Source organism: Camelina sativa, chromosome 9, assembly GCF_000633955.1.
Source record: "Camelina sativa cultivar DH55 chromosome 9, Cs, whole genome shotgun sequence".
Taxonomy (NCBI): domain Eukaryota; kingdom Viridiplantae; phylum Streptophyta; class Magnoliopsida; order Brassicales; family Brassicaceae; genus Camelina; species Camelina sativa.
Window position 1 is genome coordinate 33,744,509 of NC_025693.1, and position 16,349 is coordinate 33,760,857.

Consider the following 16,349-nt stretch of genomic DNA (forward strand, 5'->3'; position numbering starts at 1 on the left):
ACTTTCCGATTTTGTAAATTTTATGGTATTGGAATTGAATTTGTAATATATAGAAAACATTATTAACAATAAATTACAAATACAATAGACAAACTCACTTATACACATGATATACATAAATTCATATTTAATAATATCAATTGTTATAATTTAATAGTCAATTAAATTATCAAAATATAAATGATGAATATCTAGAAATTGAAAACTTTTTAAAAAATTAGCTATTTTTATGACAATACAACATAAAAATACAACATAACAATTGTTTTATAGATATGAGCTTTAGGAGAAACATACATTATATATATATATATATATATATATATATATATATATATATATATATATTACATGATTATTAATTTATGATATTATTGGGACTATATTTTACATGGAGATTTCAAAAAAATTATTATCTTATTATCTTATCGAATTTTGTTATTTTTTACACTGGCCCGACTTGGAACTAGCAAAATTTATTAATTTATAGTATTTATTAATTTATAGAGTATTAATTTATAGAGGTTTTACTGTACTACTAAAGTTTAGTTCTTAGAACCGATTTTGGTTAAACAGTCCGGTTCGGTTCTGGAAGAATTTTCTACATTGAATATTGATTTTTTTGCTTTGTGTGTTTTTAAACTGTTTTGGCATAAACGACACTTGCTCCTGCATCTATAGTCTATACTATGAAGATTAAGCTATGAAATACGAATCATACAAGTTATGTAACATCAACGTTGATTGTGCTGGAAATCTATATATAGGTAATCAAAACCAGACATTAATTGGGGTTGTGAGAACCAGCACGTTGTTGGAAACCAGGAGCTTAAAACGACACGATGTGTTAACAAAAATAGTCCCACATCGCTTGGATACAAAATTATGACTGTGACCAGTGGAGTATAAATCAAGAGGTAGATGGTTCTTTCAAATTACTTACCTGGACGGGGTCGACTCGTGATCATGAAGACGAGTGGCCTAGGCTAGTGACCACATTGCACATAACGTTGGGGTGCTTAGCCTAAGGTCTTCCCAAGAGGAAGAGCCTGCGTCATTATTTGTGGCAGAGGGGGTTTGCGTTCGCGCAGCCCCTACCATTCATATTATTCTCAAAATTTCTTATATTTTCAGCTACAAAAGTTGTAAACCTATTTTAGAACTCAACTAACCAAAATTTTTTAAATGGTTGTATATGCCTTTACTTGTTTTTATACATTCCTAATTGATCATTTTTGTATTTAGCCTCTCTGAGAACAAAACTTAAGTACTGGAGTTGTATCTTCTACATAACTGAACTCCAAAGTAAAAGATTGTCCTAACTTGACGCCATTAGCCTCACAAAATCCTTCCCAACCACAACCCAAGGAGACAGTTCCATCTCTTGACAACAGATATCCTGACCATTCCATTCCGCTTTCACTCAAAAGACTTATCTTCCCAAGTCTGTTTATACCATTAGCCTTCATGAATTGACTTGGAAGTTGCTGCAAAAGATTTGAACAAACACATTATCAATTATAACTCAAGAAAGAAACTAACTTAAATCTGAAACAAGAATAGTTTAACGAAGTTACCAGTTTACAGGCTTTGACATCTTCATGTGTGAGTGTTAATGTCACCACTCGGTTATCTATTGTTGGGGATGAATCTGAGGAAATGGACTCTTCCTCGTTAGCTTTTGAACTGCTAGGCTTTGTACTCAACAGACTAAGCATAGGGGTTTTGTCATCCCATATTAACTCCATCTTAAAGGGTTCACCTATCTTTATGTCATTTGCTTCAGCAAATTCTTTCCAACCTTTTCCCAAAGTCATTGTTCCTTTGTTGTCTCGTTGAACGTTAGTCAGCCACTTTGTACCATCTGTACCCACCAGATATATCGTTCCAGGCTTGTCAATATCATTCTCCCTCGCAAATTGCGCTGAAAGAACCTGGACAATGATTTGGAAGGAGAAAAACATTAATACCCTCTTGTTATGTGATAAAACAAGTAAGAGTTATACGCAAAGATAAACTTACCAGTCTACACTTTTTGATACCAGAAGATGTAATTGTTAATGTCACAAATTGTTTTTGGCTCGATGGAGAACAATCTTCTTGCTCGCTGTCACTAGTAGATTCTGCATCACACAAACTAAGCACCGGAGTTGTGTCTTCCCATATCAACTTGAGTGTGAAGCTTGACTTTAAGTTGTTCTCTTTAACAAAATCTTTCCAACCCTTTCTCATTTTCGTTGTTCCTTTGTTGTCTAGTATTAGTTTAATCAGCCACTTTTTACCATCTTTACCCAATAGATACATCTCCCCAGGCTTGATGCCATTTTCCCTCACGAATGGCTTTGGAAGACACTGTAGATATTTGAACGAATAATACATGAGTCAAAACAAATAAGGGCAGAATCAAGAGTTGTATTTCATAAACAGTACCATAAACTAACCAGTTTTTCAAGTCTGATATAATCCGGTGGAAGTGTAAATGTTATGAATCGCTTATGACGCGACGAGTATGATGAATATGATGAAAATTTTCGTTCTGGAGCATCCTTCTTTTTTTCTGTCAATGACTCCGGTGGGCTGCACTCGTCCTTACTACCTTCCCCTGATATGTTCTCTTCCTCACAACTAAGTTTTGTAGCAACAGATTCTCTCTTGCTAGCTTCTGAACAGTCCTTTTGCCTTCTATCACTAGTGGACTCTGTAGGGGATAAACTGAGCACAGGTGTTTCCTCGTTTCTCACTAGTTGAAACATAAAGAAACCTCCTGCTTTTTGACCGTTTTCATCGCAGAAATTTCTCCAACTGCGGGTTATATAAAAAGTATTAGATGATTCGTTGAACCTCAGATCCAATATCCATAATCTGTCCCCTCCGTCTGTTAAAACAATCTCGCGGCATTTTCTTGTAAGACCATTTGCGCTTGTGAAATGTAGTGGAAGATACTGCAAGAACAAGATCAACACAAGACTCGGATTAGTCTACTATAGGAGCCCGCTTTGTATTTTCACAGTCATTTTCAGAATTTTCCTCATGACTCTTTCTTTAGTTTCTTGGCTAACCAACATACAAATAATACATAGCAAACGTGACCAAACAGTTTCTTTAGTTTCATGATTCTATATGCATGTAAGTAGGAGTAGTATGCAACTAGAGCAAATCAACCCAGTTTCAATGAAACCAAACAGAATTCAGTTTTTTACTACAGCAAGGTTACTCCCACACCAAAGTAAAAAAAGATAAACAAAAGTCCAACTTAAAGCTAAAATACATATAGTGTGTATTGTCAAACTGAACCAAAACAAAAAATGAAGTTCACTTTTGATTTTGCTTCCAAACAAAACTAGACTACACACCTAAATGCCCAACACTAGAAACAGCCCTTCATTTAGTGAGTAACTAAGCCATTAGTATGATATTATGGCCAATGCAAGAGTAAATTAAATTACCAGTGTATCTGAGAGTAGATTCGAAGCCGTGACAAGAGCCACAAAACATGAGTTGTCTGATGACAAAGATGAAGAAACTGCATCTGCTTCGGATTCTTGAATGTTCTTCGCTTTCTTCTTTCTGGGAATCACTGTATCAGAGAAACATCCCACATATTAAACCCCTGGATACATGTACAGTCAATAACACAATAGAATACAAAAGAACTAATTATTTACCTACGCTATCCTCATCATCAAGAACATCTCCATGGTTTGATGAAAAGTCTACTTGTGTTCTTGGATGCAAACGCTTTTTCAACAAATCTTTACCTAATTTAGCAAACAGTTCTTCTCTTACTAACACATCTTTGAACACTAATCTCCAAACACAGAATCAGAATTCAGAACAAGACTTAGTTTACCCTTATAGTCTTGAATCTCCGAGTAATTAGGTCCTAAATCCGAAACATGGAACACCAAATCACCTACATATCTAACAACAACAACATCACCGATCTGAAACTCATGAGCCAACGCAAACTCTTCCCAGCCACTAGTAAGTCTCCGACCAGACATCTTCACTTTCCAGGTTCTGTCCGAAACATCCGATTTAAGCTCCACGACGCTTCTTCTTCCTTCAATATAATTTGAGAAGAATTCTTCAGGAACCGTCTGCAACAACACAAAGAAATTGAACCAAAACAGAACAAAGAAATCTCTGGACTAGCTTGGTCCACAGAGAAAGAGATAGTTTACATACGAGTTGTGTGTGAAAGCCAGAAGCAAGTGTGTGGAAGAACTGCGGGTGAACTCTTGATTTCGCCATTGTTGAATTGAAGAAGCAACTTCAAGAGCAGAGAAACAAAAAAAAAACCCTAGAAGTTTTCTTAAGTAACAAACCTTTCCTTTAAAAAAAAAAAAAAAACAAACCTTTCCTTTTTCTAACGGAGTTTCGACAGTGGCACAAATTTGTAAATAAAGTGAAAAGGCATAGGCATGTTTGTCTTTTTAGAATCATTTTAAAATTGATACTAAATAACACAGAGACACCACTGCTAATGGTTACTCCTGAAGAATCTCCGATTACTGATTAATTCTCTCCGTCTCTCGCTCCGTTAGCGTTTCCGATTTGATGGTCAAAGCTTCACTTCACCATCTGTCACCAGATAGATTCGGCCTAAGTTCTATGGGATGGATTTGGGCCTACAAAATCTCTAACAACATAGCAACGCAATAGAAATCTGTGTAGTGTCTAGTGTGTAATGCATAACATCATAAGGACAAAATGTTTAAAAAAAAAAAAAAGGAAAAAAAAATCAACCATTCAAATCAGAGAAAGAAAAAAACTTGAATTTTCAAATTGTCATTTAAATCTCAAAGTTTTCGTTGATTTCTCTGTAAAATAGCTAAGTTTCAATAAAATTAGCTAATTATTTGACAAAGTTAAAGTTTTTTCTTGCATTTTTCACTGTTGAAGATTTGTTTTGACATTTTTCCCAATAAATAAGCAATGGAGAGCTTGATGTTAAAAAAAAAAAAGAACAATGGAGTTTGTACTTTTGGCACTATAGTGTCTTCAAATCAATTGCTACAAACAGATGAAGTAGCAACTATAGAGCAAAAGACTGGAGACATTTTCATAACAAAACTCAAATTTGGTCTCTAGGTCTAGGGTGTCAACACAAAGTACATAAACTGGTACTTAAATCCTAAAATTTAATAATAATCTAGAGCTGGCCAATCATCCGGATACAATTTCGACATAAGAACAATACGGATGATGTCTTAGTAAGTAATATATATAGCCTAAGAATTTAAGGAACTAATGGACAAATCTAAACGTTTCTCACAATCCTATTCTTTTTACCTAAAGCCAGCAACAAACCTACATGTTATCTTTTTCCTAATTAATTTTTCTTTTGTGTTTAGTCTACGGAGAAGAGAACTTAAGTACCGGAGTTGTATCTTGTTTATTGATGAACTCCAAAGTAAAAGGCTCTCCTAACTGCACGCCATTAGCCTCACAAAAGCCTTTCCAACCACAGCCTAAAGCGACAGTTCCATCTCTTGTCAACAGATAGCCTGACCATTCCATTCCGTTTTCACTCAAAAGAGTTATCTTCCCAAGTCTGTTGATACCATTAGCCTTCATGAATTGACTTGGAAGAATCTGCAGAAGATTTGAACAAACACATCTCTCATTACCAATTATAGTTCAAGATAGAAACCAACTCAAATCTGAAACAAGAATAGTTTGATGAAGTTACCAGTTTACTGGCCTTAACATCTTCAGGTGTGAGTGCTAATGTCACGAGTCTGTTTTCGATTGTTGGGGATGAATCTCTGTTTTTAGGTTCTGAGAAAATCGACTCTTCCTTGTTAGATTTTGAACTGCTAAACTCTTTGCGTAACAGACTGAGCATGGGAGTTGTGTCTTCCCATATTAATTCCATCGTAAAGGAGTCGCCTTGCTTGAAGTCATTTGCTTTAGCAAACTCTTTCCAGCCTTCTCCCAAACTCATTTTACCTATGCTGTCTCGGTGAAGCTTTGTCAGCCACTTTGTACCATCTGTATCCAACAGATATATCGTTCCAGGCTTGTTAATATTATTATCCCTCGCAAATTGCGCTGAAAGAACCTGGACAATGATTTGAAAGGAGAATAAAACAAGTAAGAATTAAAGCAAGAAAAAGTTATCTGCGAAACAAGAATTGTTTGATAAACTTACCAGTCTACAGTTTTTGACACCAGAAGGTGTGATTGTTAATGTCACATATTGTGTTTGCCTCGATTGATTCCTCTCTCTATCCACTGACCTCCTCTCCTCTTTGTTGTTTTTCTCTTTGCTGTTGTCATGTTTGATGTTCTTGTCTTTGCTGATTTTTTTGCAGGTGCTAGGTTCGATGGGAAGAGACTTTTTCTGGTTTGTTGCTTCTCTGCCAATGCTACATTCTGTTGGACACAAGCTGAACACAGGAGTTTGCTCTTCCCAAGCAACTTGAGCGTGAAGGTGTCACCTGTCTTTAAGCCATTACCTTTAACAAAATCTTTCCAGCCTTTTCCAAAAGCCATCCTTCCACATGTTTTGTCTAATAACAAATTCGTCTGGTGCTTTATACCGTCTTTTCCCAACAAAGTAACGATCCCAGGCTTGATATCATTCACCCTCGTGAATGTCATTGAGAGACGCTGTTGATGATCTCAGTTAAGCAAAACAGTTTGTCAAAACCAATTCAAGGACAATAAACTAACAACCACTGAAACAAGAATCGTTTGATAAACTTACCAATATACTATTTTCGACACTGTAAGGTGTAATTGTTAATGTCACAAATTGCTTTCGGCTTGATGGAGTTGAATCTCTCCATTTCAGATGACTCTTCTTCTTCTCAATAGCTTTTAAAAACTCTTCTAGCTCTCTGTCATTGTTAGATTCTGCACAGCACAAACTAAGCACAGGAATTGTTTCTTCCCATATCAACTTGAGTGTGAAGCCCGACTCTAAGCTGTTTGCTTTTACAAAATCTTTCCAACCCTTTCCCAAAGCCATTGTTCCTCTACAGTCCAGTAGAAGATTTGTCAACCATCTTCTACCATCTTTATCCAAAAGAAATATCTCCCCAGGCTTGATGCCATTCTCCCTCACGAAGGGTGCTACAACACTCTGTATATATTTGACAGAGCTGAATAAACATGAGTCAAAACTAATAAAGGGCAGAATCAAGAGTTGTTTTTGATTTACTTACCAGTTTTCCAATTTTGTCATAATACGGTGGAAGTGTAAATTTTATGAATCGCTTATGACATGGCGAATATGATGAATATGGTGAATCTCTTGGTTTCAGAATAGACTTCCTTTTTTCTATATCCATCAATGACTCCGGTGAGCTGCACTCGTCTTTACTGCCCTCCCTTGCTATGTTCTCTTCCACACTACTAAGTTTTGTGGCAACCGATTCTCTCTTGCTAGCTTCCGAACAGTCTCTTTGCCTTCTATCGCTAATGGATTCTGTAGGATATAAACTGAGCACAGGCGTTTCCCCGTTTCCCACTAGTTGAAACATAAAGAATCCTCCAGCTTTTTGACCATTTTCATCACAGAAACTTCTCCAACCTCGGCTTATGTAGAAAGTATCAGATGATTCGTCGAACCCCAGATCCAATGCCCATGATCTTTCCTTCCCATCTGTTAGAACAATCTCACGGCATTTTCTCGTAAGACAATTTGAGCTTGTGAAATGTAGTGGAAGATACTGCAAGCACCAAAATAACACAAGACTTGGATTAATTTACTTAGGGGCTGCTTTGTATATCACAGGCATTTTCAGAATTTCCTCATGACTCTTTGTTTAAGGTTCATGATAAACCAACTTAACAATCATGTAGCAAACGTGAACAAACATTTTCTTTAGTTACATGATTCTCTACGGCATGAAAATAGTAGTAGTAGTAGTAGGCAGTTAGAGCAACTCGAACCAATCGAAATAAAACCAAATCAGCCAACAGAACCAAAACAAAATTCCGGCAATGTTTCTCCCACAAGAAAGTAGACAAAGATGAACTAAATCCAAATCCAACTTGAAGCTTAAAATACATACAGTTACCTAAGATGTTTTACCAAACTTAGAAAGGACAAAATTGAAGTTAACTTATGATTTTGCATCTACAGTTTTTCTCCCAAACCAAAGTAGACTACACTTAAATGGTGGTTGATTTGAAACCACAATATGCAAAAACAATTAGTATGATGTTGAGGTCAATGCAGGAGTAAAGTAAATACCAGTTTATCTGTCCTTAGATTCAAAGCCGTGACAAGTAACACAAAACACGAGTTGTCGTCAGCTGATGAAGAAGAAGAAGAAACTGCTTCCGCTCCTTCACTGTTTTTCCTCGCTCTCTTCTCTCTAGGAAGCTCTTTATCAAAAACATCACACATGTTAAACCCTCAAAATACTGTTTCAGTCGTACTGGACTCATACAATCTAACATCATCCAAAACAGAAGTGAAGTTACCTTCATCATCATCACCGTCTTCATTGTTTGATGAAAACTCTACTTGATGCAAACGCTTTTTACCTGATTTAGCAAATTAACAGTTTATTTTCTTTACTAACAAACACAAACCTCCAAAAACACAGAACAAAGACTAAGTTTACCCTCGTCATTGTCTTGAATCTCCGAGTGATTAGGTCCTAAATCAGAAACATGAAACACACTATCCCCAACATATCTAACAAGGACAACATCTCCAATTCGAAAATAATTAGCCACCGTAAACTCCTCCCAACCGTCAGTAAATCTCCGACCTGACATCTTCACTTGCCAGGTTCTATCCGAAACGTCCGATTTCACCTCCGCGACGCTTCCTCCTTCAACATACTTTAAGAAGAAGTCTTCAGGAATCGTCTACAAGAACACAAAATCAAACAATGATTTTAAACAGAAGAAATGAAAATCGTAGAGAAAGAGAGAAGAAGAAGAAGAAGAAGAAGAAGAAGAAGGAAGAGATAGTTTACGAAGTGAGTGTGAAAGCCAGGAACAAGTGTATGGAAGAATTGCGGATGATGAACCCTTGATGTCGTCGCCATTGTTGAAGAAGCTCACTTCAAGGGAAGAAGGAAACAAACCCTAGAACATTTTTTTTTCGAAGTAACAACTTTTTTTTTATTTTGGGGGCAAAAATTTATTTTGGTCTGTTTATGAATTTGTGTGGGAGAATCGGAATCTCCATTGATTTCTCACTCTCTCGCTCTGTCTGGCTTCGCTTTTTGTTTTCCCGGCGAAATCAAAGAAGCTTCTCGATCTCTCGACAGATCAATTGGGCCAGAGTATATTATAAATGGGCCTATTAAATTCTTTACCGGTCCAATTTATTATCTGTTGAGAATTGTGGGATTCTCGAGAGCGTGGTTCCGCGGCTATATCATAGAATCGTAATATTGTATAACTCGGAGATATAATGGTTGCCCTAACTTTTATTATTTTCTTGCCCAATTCCTCTGCTTTTATGTTTCACATTCCAACAATACATAACGCTATGTAAATTGATGTGCAGTTTAACGAATAAAAATAAGTATATAAGTAAAAGTGTATTAACAAATGTCATAGAGTTGTATATGTAGAGAGTGTAACTATTAAATATTTCATTTTTTGTTTCTTTTTTGGGGCAAAGCTTGTGATTCATTCAATTACTCAAAAACTTAATACAAGGCTATCAATGTTTTTGATACAACAAGGTTAAAAACAGTAAAAGTAGAAGTACAATAATCCGACTATAGTTCCATGATAGCTCGGATACAGGTGTTGTAGAAAACAGTACCACATGCGATGAAAAATGGTAAATGATCAATGACACAACCATAGACAATCTGGAGAGTGGAAATTTCTAAGGAGGATATTAAAGAACCAACTCAAAATATAAGAGGATTATTTTTTCCTTTTTCTTTTTGTCGTAGATGCTGAACGGTAACATTTTTACGGATGATTATAGCTAAGATGTTTGGAATGACGGTTTTTGGAGTGGCTTGGGAGTTGGGAGATAGTACTATCTTAGGATTTCAAAACCCTGAATTGTTTTACCAGCCTCAAGACTACTACTTACAAGACTTGAGTATGCATGGATGAAACATGCATGCATCGGATGGTGGAAGCTTTTGAGAAATGCAACATCATGGGCATATCACATCAGTAGGGTCTATTGTGTACTTAGTTATGTTAAATTTTGAGCTTATCTTGGATTTCCAACTAAAAACCAATTGGCAATTAGTAGATTGACCCTAAACATTTATACATTATTGATAGTCTCTTCAAACTTCAGATGTGGAATTTGGATTGTATCCCAACAATCTCCCTTATTAACACGCCTCCTCGAGATAATAACTCCATCTCGAACCGATCCCACTTGAACCGATAATAAACCTCTTTTTCGGTCCCCATTACTTGAGTTAACAAGAGGCATTTTGTATCCACTTTTCTAAGTTCACCAGAATTTGAACTTGGGCTCTGATACCATGTTAAATTTTTGGGCTTATCTTGAACTTCCAACTAAAAACCAATTGGCAATTAGTAGATTGACCATAAAACTTTATACATTAATGATAGTCCCTTCAAACTTCAGATGTGGGATTTAGATTGTATCCCAACAAATTATATGATATTTTTTAGGAATCTGTTTAGGACAAAGAGAGAAAAAAAAGTTTGGAAATTTTGAGGAAAATATTAAAGAGCCAACGTTGTATGTAGTAGGCTTCATTTGATTTTTGGTTCGATATGGTTCAAATCCGAGTAGTTCGGTTGGTTATTCAAAGATTCATTCGGATATATTAAAATTTTGTTTTTTTTTTCAATTATATATGTTCGGTTTGGTATTTCTATTTTGGTCATTTTGTCCTGGAGCAACAATATATATAAAGCTAGCAAAAAAAAAAAAAAATTCTGATCGCTAGATAATTTCCAGAATATTAAGCAGAGTTTGTAAAAATACAAAATTGTTCGTAAATAATTTTGGCATTCAATTTCTAATAAATCAAGTAGACACTATAGTTACATATTTAAATATATATATATATATACAAGATAATTTTGACAACAACTCCAAACAGTAATATAAAATCCTAATAGAAGAAGGACGACAAGGATCTCCCTATATTACATATTAAGCTGAGTTTTTAAAGATATAAAATTGTTCGTAATAATATGGCTCTTAAATCCTAATCAATCAAGTAAACACTATATTTACATCTTAAAAAAAAAAATAAACTAGATAACTTTGAAAACAACTCCAAATACTAATATAAATCCTATCTCCGTATTATATATATACATAACTTAATTATTTCTTTCTATTACAAAAAGAAAGAAAGAAAGCTATGCTGATCGAAGAAGAAGAGGTGTCTAAAGATGTAGAGGCTGCAGAAACATTACTGATTATGAAAAGCTCAAAGCCAACGAGGGAAGAGTATCGGAGACTTAGGTTACGTATGCTTAATCATGCGGAGTGGAGAAGGTCTTTTCGAAGAAACGAAAGCTCGAGCTCGACGACGATTGCTACTGGTTCTTCTACCGTCGACATGGAGTCTATGCATAAAGAAGAAGACCTTAATGACACTAGAAACTTACATAATCTCCCTCCTAGGTTTCCTCTCAAGGAACGGAAATCTAAGAAGGCAAAAGGCAGTACAGAACCTTTTAAGTTTCCCAGGTAAGAAACCCGACGCCAGAGTGGCTGATCAGGTTGATGAGAGAAAAGAACGATGGAGACGAGGAAGACAATTCAAAGAAGATTATAGATAAAGCATTGACCAAAACGGATGTGGTTGCAAACAACAATCGTCTCTCGATACCTATCAGCCAAATTGTGGAGTTGGATTTCTTGAACCACGCGGAAGAACTTATCATTGAAAATGATGCCAATAGGCTTCCTAAAGTAGGAGTAAACGCGATACTCTTGGCTACTTATCGAACTGAAGTTAAGGAATATATCATGAGACTGAAATTATGGATGATGGGGGACTGTCCTGTATACAATTTGGTTACAAATTGGAATCAAGTGGTTAAAGATTTCAGTCTAGAGAGTAAAGATCAGATCAGCCTCTGGTCTTTCCGCTCCGAAGACCAACTCTATTTCGTTATCGTTCCTTTCTCCGCCGAGTGATTCTGGGACGATAAGGCTTCTTAAGGTTACTAAACACATAATGATGACTTGCCTGACAAGGAAGCTTGGGTTATTTCTTCTCTAAGGGAGTTTTTAGGTTTTTTTTTTTATTTTCATTTATTTATTGTTAATGGAATTTTTAAGGTTTCTAATGTGGTTTATTTTTTGGATTTGTTGGTTGATTATTAGTTTTTTTAGTAGGTTTTGATTATTAGTTTTAATTTATAATGTGGATGTTTAACGTTTCGCAATTCTACTACTAAGATACAGTAGTGTTTTTAGTAAACGAGAAAATTGATTTTATTGCAACTGATTTAATAAGAAAGAAAACACGCTCTAACTAACATTAGCATTATGACTTTTCATAATAAAACCAACACAAAAACTCCATATATACACTGATTTTTTTTATATACATATCTATAAATCAAATCCTCAAATCAATAATCTAAAAGCTTACCAATCCGGACAAATAAATCTAGACGTTTCTCTATTCTTGTGACATAAGGCAACAATAAGTATATGCCATACTGGCTTTATAGATTCAAAATTCACACATAACAGAATATAATACATAAAACCCATTGCCTGCATAAAATCCACTCTGTTGACCTTATTTCAGTTTAAAGTTAGGTGTCATTAGAAACACTAACTCTATATATAAAAACCAAAATACCAAGTTTTTCTCGTATGTTATTAGGCATATATATATTTTTAACTTAACAAACAAAAAGGGTTTTTAGTTTTAAAGCAAGGCTTGTCAACTTTACATGCTTTTAGTTTTAACATTTTAATATCTTTACGCTACGGAGTTGGAACTGAACTTAAACACAGGAGTTGTGTCTTGTTCACAAATACATTCCAAAGTGAATGAATCTCCTATCTTAACGCCATTAGCCTCACAAAAGCCCTTCCAACCAGATCCCAGAGCCACAAATCCATCTTTTGAGAGTAGATATGCAAAGCACTTCATTCTGTGTTGACCCAAGATAGTTATCCCCCGAGCTTGTTGATGCCATTAGCCTTCATGAACTGACTTGGAATAATCTTCAAAATATATATTTGAATAAACACAATTCGTTACTAATTGGAGTCAAGACATAAACTAACACATCTTCGAAACAAGACTTATCTGATGAACTTACTAGCTTACAGTCTCTGACATCTTCTGGTGCGAGTGTTAATCTCACGAATCGATTATTGATTGTTGAAGACGAGTCTCTCCTCTCCTCTCTGTTGCTAGTGGCTTTGTTTCTACTGGTAGGTTCAGCAGCAATCGACCCTTTCTCGCTATCCTTGCAAAGCTCTCCTTGCTGGCTTCTACCACTTGTGGCCTCTGTACTGAACAAACTGAGCATAGGAGTTCCGTTCTCCAAAATTGCCTCCAACGTGAATGATTCGCCGCTCTTTAAGCCGTTTGCTATAGCAAAATCTTTCCAGCCTTTTCCGATACACATCATTCCTGTTTTTCCCCGTCCAATATTGGCCTCCCACTTTGTACCATCTTTGCCAATCAAATTTATCTTCCCAGGTTTGTCCAAGCCATTCTCTCTTGTGAATGAAAATGGAAGATACTGAAACATAATTGAACGGATAACACAGTTAATAAAAGTGCAAGAGATAAAACTTAACATACCTTCTAAAATAAGAGTTGATTGATGAACTCACCCGTCTACCTGTTATGAGGTTGTCATGTCTAAGTGTTAAAGTCACGAATCGGTTCATGCTTGCTGGTAATGAGTCTCTCCTCCCTTCTATTTTGTCTTTTGCTTTCCTGGTCTCTTTTCCACTGCTATGTCCTGCTAAAATGGACTCTTTCTCGCTATCTTTGGAATTGCTGGTTTCTATCACTTGTGGACTGTGTATTGCACAAACTTAGCATAAGAGTTCCGTTCTCCAAAATTGCCTTCAATGTGAAAGACTCGCCACACTTTATGCTGTTTGCTCTAGTGAAATGTCTCCAGCCCTTTCCGAGACACATTGTTCCTCTTTTTCCCCTTAAAAGATTTGCCTCCCACTTTGCACCATCTTCGCCAACCAGAGTTATAATACCAGGTTTGTCCAAGCCATTTGCTATTGCGAATGACAATGGAAGATACTTAAACATAATGGAACGGATAACACAGTTAATAAGAGTGCAAGAGATAAAACTTAACATACGTTCTGAAACAAGAGTTGGTTGATGAACTCACCTGTCTACCTTTAATGAGGTTGGCATGTGTTTGAGTTAAAGTCACGAAACGGTTCATACTAGCTGGTAATGAGTCTCTCCTCCTTTCTCTTTTGTCTTTTGCTTTCCTCATTTTATTTCCACTACTAGGTTTTGTAGAAATCGACTCTTTCTCGAAAGCTTTGGAACACTCTCGTTGCTGACTTCTATCACTTGTGGACTGTGTACTGCACAAACTGAGCATAGGAGTTCCCTTCTCCGAAATTGCCTCCAATGTGAAAGATTTGCCGCTCGTTAAGCCGTTTGCGTTAACGAAATCTCTCCAGCCCTTTCCCAAAACCATACTTCCATTAGCTTCCCGTTTAAGACTTGCCCGCCACTTCATACCAGCTTTGCCCAACAGAGTTATCATCCCATGTTTGTCCAAGACATTTTTTCTTACGAATGACGATGGAAGATACTAAAACAAAATTGAACGGATAACACAGTTAAAAAGAGTGTAAGAGATAGAACTTAACTTACCCTCTGAAACAAGACTTGATCAATGAACTCACCTGTCTACCTTTTTTGAGGCTGTTATGTGTAAGTGTTAATGCCACAAACCGGTTTTGGCTTGATAAAGTTGAAACTCTAAATCTCATACGCTTCTGCTTTCTCTCCAGCTGCACACAGTTTTCTTTGTTGTTCTTGTCTCCTTGTGTTCCATCGTTGACAGATTCAGTAGAACAGAAACTGAGAACTGGAGTTTCCCTGTTTCCAACTAGTTTGAAAACAAAGACGCCTCCTGCTTTTTTACCGTTTTCATTACAGAAACTTCTCCAACCTCGGGTTATGTAGAAAGTTTCAGATGATTTGTTGAACCTCAGATCCAATGGCCATGATCTTTCCCTTTCATCTGTTACAACAATCTCACTACAACTTCTTTGAAGACCAACTGAGCTTGTTAAATCTTGTGGAAGAGACTGCAACAAAAAACTTTGCTTTAGTTTCATCTACTAACCATCTTAACTATAGTATACCAAATGTGAGACAACACTTTCTTCAGTACTATCATGATTCCAATAGCATATAGGACAAATCAAATCAGACCAGACCAAAAAGAATCGAATGAAATTTGGTATTTACTTCAGTATACACACCAAAGAGAACCAAACTAAAGTTCAAAATAAATTTGGGAAACTCCATTGAAGTTAAGTTTGAACCAAAGTGCCCAACTTTAGTAACAGCAGTTTCATTGATTAAACCACAGTATGCAAAAACAACATAAAGTATAAGCACCAGAGTATCTTTATGTAGATTCCAAGCTGTGACAAGGGCAACAAAACAAGAGTGGTCTGATGAAGAAGAATCAACTTCTGTGTCTAAATTGTTCTTCATTTTCTTCTTTCTCACATGTTCTGCATCAGTAGAAAAACCAAACTTGTTAAACCTTTTAATGCTTTTCTTTCAAACTGTTCTAAAAAAAACAAACTTTTATCTCAAACTGTTCTTATAACAACCTCATCACACTAAGTAATCTGTACAGATCCACACAAGACAAAGATAGAAAAGAACATGCGTTACCAGTGTTGTCCTGATAATCATCACCTTCATCTGTTCTCATACGCCGAAGCTTCTTCCTCGAAATGTTACCTGCGTCAAACATCTAGGACTAAGACAAAGATACACACAAGACAAAATCTTTCTCAAACGGCGCTAAAGTTCACCCATTTCTGAAAAACCTGAATCAGACAAAACGCTTAAAATTGCTTTCCTAAGCACAGTTTCCTTTCACATAAAAACTTCAACTTTGCAGTTTATATCGTTAAAACGAAACAGAATCAAACTCACCGGTCTTGTCCTGATCATTGTTGCTGCTTGGAGCCGGTAAATCTTGATTCTCATAGTAACAAAGTCCGAAATCTGACAAATTTAACACCATCTCTCTCAAACCCCAGTTTACACTGTGCCTCTTCTAGTCTCCGCTTCTTTCTTCTCGAAGCTTCGAAGACCCAGAAAACAGAAACCCTAGAAATTGCTGTCTCAGGTGAAAAAGACTCTTCCTTTTTTTTTTTTTTTTTTTTTTTTTTTTTTTTTTTTTTTTTTTTTTTTTTTTTT

At 36.0% G+C, this 16,349-nt stretch overlaps 2 protein-coding genes and 2 pseudogenes across 3 annotated transcripts; 1 reads left to right on the top strand and 3 right to left on the bottom strand.

Annotated features, from left to right (window-relative positions):
• On the bottom strand, positions 959-4,576 carry LOC104713917 (B3 domain-containing protein REM13-like). Of its 2 annotated transcripts, XM_010431146.1 has the most exons (8): positions 4,189-4,576; positions 3,851-4,100; positions 3,666-3,758; positions 3,447-3,577; positions 2,442-2,942; positions 2,023-2,352; positions 1,578-1,934; positions 959-1,487 (listed from the first exon to the last, which is right to left on the bottom strand). In XM_010431146.1, exons 1-8 carry the CDS (start codon positions 4,252-4,254, stop codon positions 1,242-1,244), a joined length of 1,974 nt encoding a protein of 657 aa, XP_010429448.1. In that variant the 5' UTR covers positions 4,255-4,576; the 3' UTR covers positions 959-1,241. The 2 variants fall into 2 exon arrangements, with proteins under 2 accessions (XP_010429448.1, XP_010429449.1); XM_010431147.1 differs by lacking the exon at positions 1,578-1,934.
• On the bottom strand, positions 5,040-9,188 carry LOC104713916 (annotated as a pseudogene).
• On the top strand, positions 11,298-12,082 carry LOC104715931 (B3 domain-containing protein At2g24670-like). The gene is given in 2 exon segments (XM_010433295.1): positions 11,298-11,621; positions 11,624-12,082. Coding segments are annotated over 2 exon segments (783 nt in total).
• Positions 12,822-16,308, bottom strand: LOC104713918 (annotated as a pseudogene).